Raw genomic sequence first — 12,407 nt, 5'->3', positions numbered from 1 at the left:
CTTACGACAAACATAATCGCCTTTTATCGCAAGCATGGGTTGCTGAAGTCCTATTCTACTCCGCACCTTCTCGGGTCGTACATATTACGCGAAAAAATTGTTACCCAATTAACACAAGCTGTATTTGAGGCGCTAGAAGGTAAACAGTCATATGACCATCTTATACCATTCATTGCTGGGTGAACAGAGGCCCTTGGCAACAAACTCACTTACCAAAGTTGAGATCACATGTGTCACATGTCCTTCGTTCTTCGGCCTAGAATATAAGCGACAAAACTCTCAAAAACTTCCTAAAGGATTAAATCCCGTTTAGCGTCGTTTATGTTCGAAATGTGAAATAGTGATGACGCGACCTGTTGGCACAATGACGATCGGATCCTGCCCTGGGGCTCTTTTGACGAACCAACCTTTACTAAGGTTAACCTTAACTCCCATTCTTTAACATTGAACTAAGGCTACGTTAGTGACTTGCGATCACCTAAGTGTTTCGTGAAAGGAGACCCCGCAGGTGGCACTCGTCAAAAGCATTTAAAATTTGTGAACTGACTTCCTGTTAGCCGTTTACTGAGTGAGTGTTTTAGTTTTACGCCGCATTCAGCAACATTCCAGCTAATAACTGAATATGGACCAGACAATCCAGTGATAAAAAATATCGATCAATCATATCAGTGAGCCTGACCAACTGATTCCGTTAGTCGCCTCTTACGACAAGCGTAGGTTACTGAAGATCAATTCTAACGCGGATCTTCACGGGTACCGTTAATGTATCTTCCAGAAGAGCTTATGGGGGCCATATTGCAGTACTGCAGGGAGTCTCAAATTGTTTTTACACGCATCGGACCACCTGTCGCCGGTTACACATATGATTCCTTCGTGATTCCATTCTTGCTGGTTCTTTATCTAACATTATGCAAATATATGTACTGTTAATGTTCTGGCCGAGATAAAAAGGCGGGCCCCAAAGACATCGAATCAGTCTTCACGAAGCCAGCGCCATGAACGCATTGACCATCATTGTTTCTTCCCTGGTGGGACTACACGTAACTACTGCTTTCATCAGTAAGTTGCCGAAACTTCATCACTGTCAATTGCTGTATCTTGTGTTTCTTGGTGTCTTCATTTAAGAGCATTGCATTTTGCTCCTTCAAATAATTCTATTAGGTCGTTGAGTTGTTTCGCAAAATATATTGTCTATGAATCAAGGAATTTTACTTTTGTTATTAAATGCAATTGCATGACCATCACACTGAGCGTTGTTTTGAACTTGGCATTGTCTCTATATGTCATTTGACATTTAATTTTGAGGCTAATATCAAAGGAAATTACACATCGGCCAGTCCTTTGATGCTTGGGTTATAAGCACATAAGCATCTGTCATGTGTTAATTACATATAGATGTGAAAGATATGAGAGCTATCAAAAGAGAAACTTCTTTCCATCGTCTGGGTTTCGAATTGTTTATGTAATAATTAGTACATACGTTGAATATTTCACTCGATATCAAAGAACTCTCATATTTACTGATCATGATGTGATGGTTTGATCCAGTTAAAAATGTACTTCAGTTTACATACTTGGCTTTTTAAGTGTTTGTTGTCTTGTGATATCTCATGTTAACTTTCAGTACATATATTTGAGCGTTTTCTTTTTATTTTAGATCCACTGCATATTCAGATATTCGGCATTTATAGAGATGTGAATTTCTGAGCTACTCACTTCATAGTCAATGTGTGTAAACGTCTGAAAACGCGCAATTACGACAATGAACCACTTTGGTTTAGAGTTTTCTGCCCCTGATCACATGGTGAAAAATGGCGGCTGGTCTTGCTTTCGACATCGTGGAAAATGCCACTTTGGATTCATTGGAGTTTGGAACCACTTTGGATTCGTTAAAGAAGACAGTACAGTCGACAACAAACTTGTTGCCTGTAGCAAATATCGATGTGTATTGAAGTACAGTGGAAACACCACAAACCTTTTCGATTACTTGCAGAGAAAACATCTTTCTTACTCTGAAGAATTGCGCCCTCCACAAAAACAGGAACATGTTCAAACGAGTATGGAGATTGATCAAACATGATCAAACAGATTTCGTCATGATCACCTTATCTGGCCACAGGCCATCGAGTTCAACAAAGAGAGGTGCGGTCTATTTTCTTGGCCTTATAGAACTAGGTGACTTAAGATAGCACCGCTGATGACCTCGCTTTGAGACATGGCAGAAACTGGTTCCTCCGTACTGATGCTTGTAGAACACCCGGTGTTACGTTCACATCATCTGATATATTCCTCAGACGCAGGGACAATTTGTTTCTACCTGATTGGAGTTTAATATTGCATAAATTCCATGGATAACAACTTCTTTCATTTCGTGAGTGCGACTGACCGAGGACGAACGCCGAGGTTACTATTGCTTTTCGTTGGTCCATAAAAACAGGTCTTGAGCGAATTCACCTGTCTATAATTGTTTTATTATGCAATTATAGAAATAAGATAAAAAAAACAAAGCAAACAAACAGAACATGTTCATTTAGTCAATAAAATTAAATTTATTTTCACGATAAATAAACAGCGATATTTAACAATGTTGTGACATGTAAAATATAGAATTATTTTTAGTAACACAAGTCAGTATAACTTTTGGTCACTGGCAGAGACAATATGCTTTTCTGTCGACGGTCACGTAACCGGCTCTAGACCAGGGACCCGTTTCACAAAACTCTCGTAAGCCTAAGATGTCGTAACTTTTCTCAAAACATCGTGCTTCCTGTACTGTAACATAGGATATAGGAATGCTACGAGATACGTTACGAGACCCTAGGCTTAGGGGAGTTTTGTGAAACGGTGCCCAGTCAGGAAGTCGGAAAAATATGCTTACATAATGACATTATTTATTATGTTAATGTCATGCTGTGGAGAGAAAACAGAAACAATCAGACTTTCATTCTCAATACGTTTACAGTTAATATCCCTTATATAATTTTGACAACAAACCGATGGTCTTAACCAATGCTTGGCTTTTAAAATATCATGGATTATGTTCCATGCATAAAGCATACTTCCTCTGTCACAGGCCGGGGGTGGGGGAGGGGGGAGAGGGGGGAGATGATTCGAGTCCATTCAATACATTAACCATAATTCTTGACAAGTCTACACATCTAACTAAACTTCTTTGATAGAATGGTTTACCTTCACTGAGCGATTCTCCTAAAACATGTAACACTATTTCAATTTGCGTAACTGTCTTTCGTTTGTGCTGTCCCAAATGCTGTCGGATCGCACGCACACCCACGCACGCACGCACGCACACCACGCACGGTCCAGATTCGAGTATTTACAGACCGCCGCCATGTACGTGGAGTATTGATTACAGCGCATAACTAAACTCACTCACTCGGAAAGCGATGTGTTTTCTGGAGTAATGTTTACACCCACCTATAAACAACAGGAATCACCTAACCAAACTCAGCCTCGGAGTGGATATATAGGTTGAGCACGTGTCATTGATGGAATGTGAGATGTTGCCTCTTTATGTTCAAAACAAAAGTGGATTACACCGATTGTCCTGGGAGATTCCAGACAAATCTTGGCCTGAAGTAGTATCCTGATACAGCAACGAATACACCACTACCCTCTACTGAATCCTATTAGACAATATGAACAGACTTTGAAATGCACCTTTAACTAGATAAAGCAACATATTTTTCTGTCCTTAACATATGAATACCATTTCATGCAATGTCTCACTTCTCTCTGGCAGTGTCGGATGACAGCTGTTCGGGTCGATGTTACGCTCACCTGGACAATTCTCGTGGATGCCAGTGCAACTACATATGTCACAAGTACGGCGATTGCTGTCTCGATTTCGACTACGCCTGTAGACACAAAGGTAAGATCGGTGGATCAGCACATGAGTAAAGTTTGGAGAGAGGCCAAGGGAGACACATCGGTTAGGGCGAGAGGCAGACACAATGGTGAGGTCGGATAGATTAGCATATAGGTAAAGTTTGGAATTCACAGGTAAGGCGAAGAGAGAGACACACCGGTTAGGGCGAGAGGCAGAGACAATGGTGAGGTCGGTAGATTAGCCTGTAGGGAAAGTCTGGAAGTGCACGGGTAAGGCGAAGAGAGAGACACACCGATTAGGGCGAGAGGCAGACACAATGGTGAGGTCGGTGGATTAGTTTATAGGTAAAGTTTGGAAATACAAAGAACGAGACACATCGGTTAGGGCAAGGGGTAGACACAATGGTGAGGTCAAGGGGCGACACAAAATTAAGACAGAGGGGTGAGCAAAATGTCTTAGATCAAGGGGTCACATATAATTAAGACACAGGGGTAGACATAATGGTGAGGTAAGGGGTGACGCATAGTTAAGACATGGGTGTAGTTCATTGCATGCAGATCTTTTTCGTGTTAATGTACCAGAGATTAAGGCTCAGTGGCGACACATACTTGAGACAGAGGTCTAGACAAATAGCTAAGCTTAGGGGTCGAGAAATATTTAAGACAGAGGGATAGACACACTGCTAAGCTCAAGGGGCGACACATACTTACGACAAGACTAGACAAAAGGGTAAGCATGTAAAAATGACCATGAAATTAAACTTACATTTTATTTCAACGTTGCATTCCAGAATAATGAATGAAGACAGGTACTTCTGCGATAATTTGATAAACACGGCATATAGCAATATTCACCCGTACTTCTGTTGTTTCTGTTATACATTCTCCCATGCACCCTGTGAGGATAAAGTCGAGAAGACTTGCTGACTTGGTATCCCTCCTGCGTATCTCGATGCTCATGCTGTTGATCACTGGATTGTCTGGTCCAGACTCGATTATTTACAGACAGCTGCCATGTGGCTAGAATACTGATGAGTGTGGCATACAGCTAAACTCGCTCACTCACTCACTCAATAAATGGAAATGTAAAAGATGTGTTGCTTAACTTTTTGTGAGGAGTATAATAACGTTTAGAAAGAACTGTTTCCTTAGGGGTAAAGTGTTTTACATGGTTTTCATACTTTGGAATGTTAGGAAAGTCGCGCTATCTGGATATCGTTACTATGATGCAGGCACCTCTCCTCAAAGTCACACTGGCGCGCCTGCCGCAACAACCAGCTCGCCAGGACAAAACACCCTTGGACCCCACACTCCTGTTAGCAGGAACAACATCGCCGACGTGCTCTGGCAGGTTGACCCTGACAAGTTTGACATGGCGGACATCACCATCAACCTTGGCAACCACGCAATAAGTGGAAAGACAACCGACGTGTCGCAAGATAAGTAGGTGGCCCTTCTAATTCTGTATTGTAAGAAAGGTCACCGTGTTCTTTAATCTGATTGGTTGAAAAATATGATCGAATGGTACTCTCGGAAATTTAGAGGCTATGCGCTACGTATTGAGGCGTACAAACACTGCACACCATTGTATTGCTGTGTTGTAGCAGTGGTGACGTCATTCAAATATTATTGTGACATAAAGTCGGAATGACGTCACAATAGAACATTTTCAGATGTTGCCATGGGAACCAGATGAAACGGCCAGTTGATATCACTTCAACTGTACCTGTACTCAGTGTCAGTGAGTGCAGACAGTAAAACCCATGTGGAACTTTTGGTATACATGACATTTGGTTTACATGACATTTGGTTACATTGTGTTTTTACACGTCGTTTTTCCAGATGAAATCCTGTGAATCGAACCCGGATCATCGGTATGACTGTCAAACGATTTAACGACTAGGCTTCATTCTCTGTGTAGGCTGGATATTACTATTCGTTCTATCAATTACCTATCGCCAATATTAAGAATATGGTGATCTCGATGTTGCTGAACAAAACAAATACAAAAAAACAATCCCGTTACACCAAACCCTTGACCTACATTCCCAGATGTGACCTGTATTTCTGTGATCATAGATTAAAACACGTGATGACCATATAAGGATGTACACAATACGGGTTATGTCGTGAAAAATTCAACAGATGACGCTGACCGCTTTTGTACTTTGGCGATAGTTGACGCGATTTTTTGTCTAAAAAGTACCAATTCGAGCTCACAAGGGTAAATAGCTTGAATGTATCAATCAGCACCTCAATCAAATCTGACGACATCACGTCGGCGTCATGTAACTAAATCTACGAGACACTTGGGCGAAACTTCTATTTCGCAAAGGACGCATTTGCGTACAACAATCTAGATTTACCCAGAAAACGTATTTTTTTTTTATTATTTTGACCCTGGTACGCTAAAAGGCTTTTCACGATGCCACTAAGAATGTCACCAGTTCAATATTGGCTCATGTCAGCCTCGCCGAGTCGGCTGTGTACGTCCAGGCCGGCCTTAGTTCTCGTGCAGCAGCCGCGACAGAAAAAAGGCCAATTCAGAAGAGCAAATCTTAATTTCCTCCAAATTCGATTATTTTACATTCGTAAACTGTTCGATCGGTTCGTAATCCTCCTGGGTGCCACACGGACATATGTGTCCTTTGTCTTCAACCCTCACTTTGAAGTACAATAGAAGTCTCATTTGACCTATATTTCGGACACAAGTATAATTCACAGTTTTGATTTCTGTGGGAAATTTCCTGTTTCTTGATACCATCGACTACTATCTCAGGCAAAGCTAAAGTCGTTAAAATTGCCTTTCAAAATAGAAAATGTTTGAAAATTGAAAATCGGATAATTACGGGGAATATTGAATTTCCAAAATATCATATTAATGATCGCCGATATCAGTTTTTCATGAAATCACTAATGATAATACTGAAACGTTGCCGATGAACCTAGAATCGGTTGGGATGTTTTCGAACAAACACTTACACGAATCCGGAAGTGCGCTTTCCGCCATGTTGGATAGTGTTGACAAAATCACGTTTCGCGAAGGTCGGTATTGAGACACCTATAAGGCATTTACATCAAGTACATTTCATAGTCAAGGGTTTTATCACAGACTCTTGCATGAGGAACAACATTGTCAGCCCCGACGCCAAAAAAATATCCATCTTCATCTTTCAAAGCTGTTCTTTAATCTGTTGCAGCTTGTTCACCCATGTGAATACTGCGCCATTAAGCAAACCTATATACAAGGCACTGATGGAACTGTGGGACAACTACATCCCAACAAGGGGCGCCTCGGACCTCGTGTCTATTAATGACAAAGCTGAAATCGACAACTTCCTTGACCTTGCTATGGCATCCCCCGTCATGGAGACAACATACAACTACCTCGTCGACCAGCGTGAGTAGTGCTTGCATGATGCTGACGTTACGTAGTTAAGTTTGAGGTCAGTTCTGTATTGTTGAGAGGGATTGGTGTATTAGAGATTAACCGTTTGATATTACCCATAAGAGATATTGGTCGTTGGAGTTATAGAGGATACTAAACGGCCTTCCGTGTAATTCCATTTTTCATGACAGACACTGCGGCGAAATTGTCAACAGTGTGAGGACTCTCAGCTTTCCGAGAGTCAAGCAAGGTCTAGTAAAATTGCGACAGCGACATTAGCATTGTGACGTGACAACCATTTTGACATCATACGTCAAGCGGTATTACACTAGTGCAATATTGCCGTAAAAATATTACACTGCGGTATCTTCAACGGGCGAGTAATTTTATTAACGGTAACGCTATTTTTCAGGGCAATATAATTTGTAAGAAGCCTTAGGTATTTCATTAACTGCCCGACGAAGGTGGGCAGTTGAAAAGACCGAGGGCTTTTGAAAATGATACTGCCCTGAAAAATAGCGTTACCGTTATTATAGCTAAAATGAAAAGAATTTTTAATAAAATGAGAATAAAAACAGCGGCATCGGTTTAGAAGCATTTACTGCCAACAACAAATCGACGGAGGACACTGACAAACATTTTACAAATATACACACGTCATAGAACAGCACTGATGACGTCACTATTGAGAGTGACGACATTCGACCTTGACCTTTGCTTATACTACCAGCCGCCATTGGTTTCAGTGATCAACAACGTTATACTTCAAGTCGATGTTTTCATTGCTGTATGTTGTCATTTATGGTACAATTGTTATGGTTGGCACAGGCAGGAAAGTGCATAATGGCACAAGCACGTGACGAATGTGAGCCTGACATATGGTCAATAATGAAACCAAGTTCAAACGAGCCGTAGGTGATTGAACTTCAACAGCTGAGCTACTTATGACGTCACCTAACAACGGGCTTGATAATGGCCCGTCGTTAAGGTTGAGCGGTCCAATATCATTTGCAGATGCCCGCAAATTTCTGATAATAGGAGGTCCGTATCATGATAATTCCATGTATTTTAGCTATAATACAATACATTTTGTGCAGAATGTCCCGCTTGTCAATGGCTGATTTGATTTTCTTTTAGTAAAAGATTAGTGAGTGAAATTAACTTGAACAAAGTACCCATATAATTCCATCATTACTGGTGGAGAGACCCTGATCGCACTGCTGGCAACATCCAGCTACCTCTAATATTTGGTTAAAATTTGTACGTATATTCTAATCTATTTCAGACACATTCAGCGGAAGTAAGACAGTTTTCAGAGACAAGATCTTCTCCCTCTGGTTTGAACCCTACTCTAGGTCTGGTGGGTCGTCTAAGGACAGTAGTGGATTCGAACACGTGTTTGTTGGCGAGTACAAATCGTCCATAGTGGAGGGGTTCCATAGCTGGCTGCGCTTCTACTCAGAGGAACAAGCTGGACGTGCCAACTACCTCGGGTACCTCAAGAAAGTCGGGGTAGGTGTATAAATCTGCATGGGGCGGTGGGGTAGCATAGTAGTTAAAGCGTTCGCTCGTCACGCCGGGTTCGAATCCCAACAAAGAGTAAAAAGCTGATTCCTCGTCCCTGAAATCGCAGAAATATTCACTTATTACTTTCAGGAATTACAAGAACTGAAATAAATTGATACCAATTATAGAAAATAAAAGTGTTAATATAGTTATAGCACTCAAGTCCGTAAACGTCTGGGTTAGAATTGATAATCAGAAACCAATACTCGTTACGGGATCGGGTGGTCACACTCACTGACTCGATTGACATAGTTGGCTTATCCCGATGTGGTCAACAGAGAGGGAGCTGAATGCTATCATTAGAGAGTTAGTTAAGTTTTACGACTCAGTAAAATTCTAGCAATATTTCGAGTCTGACCCCGTATCCCGTTACTCTTACGACAAACATAGTTTCCTGAAGATCAATAAATGTAACCCGGATCTTCGCGGATATCAGGCTTTATGGATCGATGCTTATAGCAACAGTGTCTGGATATGGATGTCCACACTCGAACATCAACAAGTAGCTGAAATATGGCTGCGAGTGGTGTTATATAGCAACAACCACAACGTGCGAGAAAGCGTGCAACGATCCGATATTAATTAACTTACCTCACACATAAATGTCATTTTCTAATTGGCGGAGCACACTTCTATTACAGTCAATGTACCGCACGTACATGCGAGTAACATGTCGATGTACCCCGCTGGGAATGCCGTGGTAGTAATTCTTTATCTAAAAAAACCCTGAATCATGTATGATCTATGGAAATTACAGATGTTTTGCGAATGCAAATCGACGGAAGAGAGATACCACTAGATCTGTTTTCTTGTCTACAAAATCTAGCGATGGTTACAACACATGTAATCTTACCCCACACATGAATGTCGCTTTCTGATTGGCTATGAAAATGTTCCCAGCTTACGGGCGATGTATTATTTTCAATGTACACAGATGGGAATTCCGAACTCCTCTGGTGCTTCATGTTAGTATTTTTTTATACCTCGAATAACATTGAATCACGCATCAAGCACGGATATTACCAATGTTTTGCAATTGAAAATCGATAGAAATGAGATAACTCTAAATCTGTTTACCCTGTGTCGTCTGCAAAATGTCGATTCGTCTCGCATTCAGCAGAAGTGCTTCAGACAGTTCGAAATTAAAATTCAGGTGTTCAGTAAGATAAATACATTGTTCACTGGTCCTTCGGGGGCCATGGGTTCATGTACCCTCGAGGTATGTAAACAAACCTCGAGAGTACATGAGCCCATGGCCCCCTCGCAACCAGTGAACAACTTATATTGTACCCCTGATTCAAACAATTCAAAATTAACAGTGAGGTGTTCAGTGAGATAAATACGTTGTGCATTGGTCCGTCGGGGATCGATGTACGCGATGTTTATGTTCCCTGGGCCGATTAATAAACGTCAAGGGTACATGTCCCCCCATGACCAGTGAACTACTTATAATATACCTTTTGTTGGTTCCTACCTCAGCCACAGATGGTAGAGTTCTCCTTCATCTGGAACGGTCACTTCAAGAAGATTGACTCATTCATCGTGGGATCCAGTCCAGTGTTCGATATGGCCCTGGCCACAATCTGTATACTGACCAGACCGAACACGTCTTGTTCCTACACCCTCAACGGCTACCATTTCAACATAAAGCAGTATGATGAGGCTCACACGTCCGGAGTACAAGTAGCCACCGCCTACACCGTCTTCTAAACACACCATGAACACTTGCCTTAATACAATGTTAATGGTGTGATTGAGTGAACGAACGAACGAACGAATAAATGAATGAATGAGTGAATGAATGAATATGTGAGATTTGCCGTGTCATTTAGGTGAAGTGTGGACCAAAGGCCCATAGCTGCATAGGTTAGATTGGACATGGCAAAACATGGTGTATACGGTACAACTAATACTTTATCTTTGATACATTGCATACTAAATATTGCTGCCTAAATTATTGATAAATTTACAGTCTGATGGTGACATGAACAGTTTGAATTTGGCTTTACATGGATTGGTACAATAGATTGTTGGTAAAAGGTCAAGCTGAGCTGAACTGGAACACATGTGAAGAAAATTGGTATCCATCCGCAATATGTCCTTCATCGCATTGTTAACATTATCTGTCGTTTCTAAACCTTCCAGTTTCAACACGTAACTGATGTAAAAAATATCTTGATAGTGCGTGTACTACTATAAACGTTTTGATGTGAATTAAATTTATATACAACTCCCTGGAAAATGATATTTGGAAGTAAGAATACGATTTGCAGTCACTTTGAAGTGCACTATAACAATATTTATTTTCATGAATACATTTAAGACAACATACAAATTCAGATAAAAACGAGATAGGAAATTAAACAGATTGTTGTTCGAAAACAAAACCAAAATCCAAAATATCACATTATATTATAACGTTTCTGTTCATAAAGTGCAGACTTCGTATTAGGCAAGTTGGGACGGTGGGGTCGCCTTAATGCGTTCGCATGTCACGTGGGGGACCCGGGTTTGATTCCCACGCGTGTCCAGTGTGTGAATCCCATGTCTGGTGTCCCCTGCCGTGATATTGCTAAAAGCGGCGTGAAACTAAACTCACTCACTCATTCAAATTTACATTTACACTAGTGCCTGTACTTGTTAGTCTGTTAGTCCGAGCATGAATGTCTGTCTGAATAAATTATTTCTGTGTTTGTCATCCTCTGTTATGTTTTAATAGCTGTTGGTAGGAGGAGAATAAGAATGTTTAACGGTCATTGGTAACTGAAAACATCACATGATTTGATTGGATGCCTATTTAGCTGGGTGTTGCGTCACCTGCCCCAAGCCGTCCCACACCAAGTCGGAACTGTATCAGTTCACTCCATCTAGATGCTCGACCATCTCAGGGCCGGCCAAGTGTAGCCTAGTGGTTAATGCGTTCGCTCGCAACGCCGAAGATCCGGGTTTGATCTCCCACATGAGCATTGTATGTGGATCCCATTTTTGGTGTCCCCCGTCGTGATATTGCTGACCCGTGAATGTGCGGGGTAGAACACGCCTTCAGCAACCCATGCTTGCCATAAAAGGCGACTATGCTTGTCGTAAGAGACGACAAACGGGATCGGGTGCTCAGCCTTACTGGCATGGTTGACACATGTCATCAGTTCTCGTTTGCGGAGATCGATGCTCATGTTGTTGATCAGTGGATTGTCTGGTCCAGACTCGATTATTTCCAGACCGCCGTCATCTAGCTACAATATTGCTATATGCGGCGTAAAACTAACCTCACTCACTCACGTGATATTGCTCTAAAACATGTATTACATTTACTTAACCCACGTAAAAACTCATGCATGGATGGCGTGATTCTCTGACATGGCTGACACACGTTATTGTATTCCAAATGTGCAGATCGATACTCAAGATGTCAATCACTGAAGTATCTGGCCCAAACCCGACCTCCGTCGTTGGAGCTGTAATGACGTCACAATTTCTCAAACTGCCACTCACGATGTTTTTTCTTTTTCTCTGCCCGGAAGTAAAACAACCCTTTCCACAATCTCTTGAAACAATATATAATATGAAGGTATGAATGTGTGGATGAGGCACAACGTCTACGGTAGTA

At 41.5% G+C, this 12,407-nt stretch overlaps 1 protein-coding gene across 1 annotated transcript; it reads left to right on the top strand.

Moving 5' to 3' along the window:
- Positions 1-995: 995 nt before the first annotated feature.
- LOC137282094 (uridylate-specific endoribonuclease-like) lies at positions 996-10,510 on the top strand. Its single transcript, XM_067813826.1, has 6 exons — positions 996-1,059; positions 3,761-3,889; positions 5,079-5,289; positions 7,047-7,246; positions 8,520-8,746; positions 10,280-10,510. The coding sequence occupies exons 1-6, from the start codon at positions 996-998 to the stop codon at positions 10,508-10,510; spliced, it is 1,062 nt and encodes a 353-aa protein (XP_067669927.1).
- Positions 10,511-12,407: the final 1,897 nt, after the last annotated feature.

This window comes from Haliotis asinina, chromosome 4 (assembly GCF_037392515.1).
Source record: "Haliotis asinina isolate JCU_RB_2024 chromosome 4, JCU_Hal_asi_v2, whole genome shotgun sequence".
In the NCBI taxonomy this organism is placed as follows: Eukaryota; Metazoa; Mollusca; class Gastropoda; order Lepetellida; family Haliotidae; genus Haliotis; species Haliotis asinina.
This window is presented reverse-complemented; position numbering and strand designations above follow the sequence as displayed.

Coding starts and splice junctions, on each gene's coding strand:
- LOC137282094 (XM_067813826.1), top strand. CDS start 996: ATGAACGCATTGACCATCATTGTTTCTTCCCTGGTGGGACTACACGTA. Junction 3,890..5,078: donor CTACGCCTGTAGACACAAAG/GTAAGATCGGTG, acceptor ACTATGATGCAG/GCACCTCTCCTCAAAGTCAC. Junction 5,290..7,046: donor ACCGACGTGTCGCAAGATAA/GTAGGTGGCCCT, acceptor AATCTGTTGCAG/CTTGTTCACCCATGTGAATA.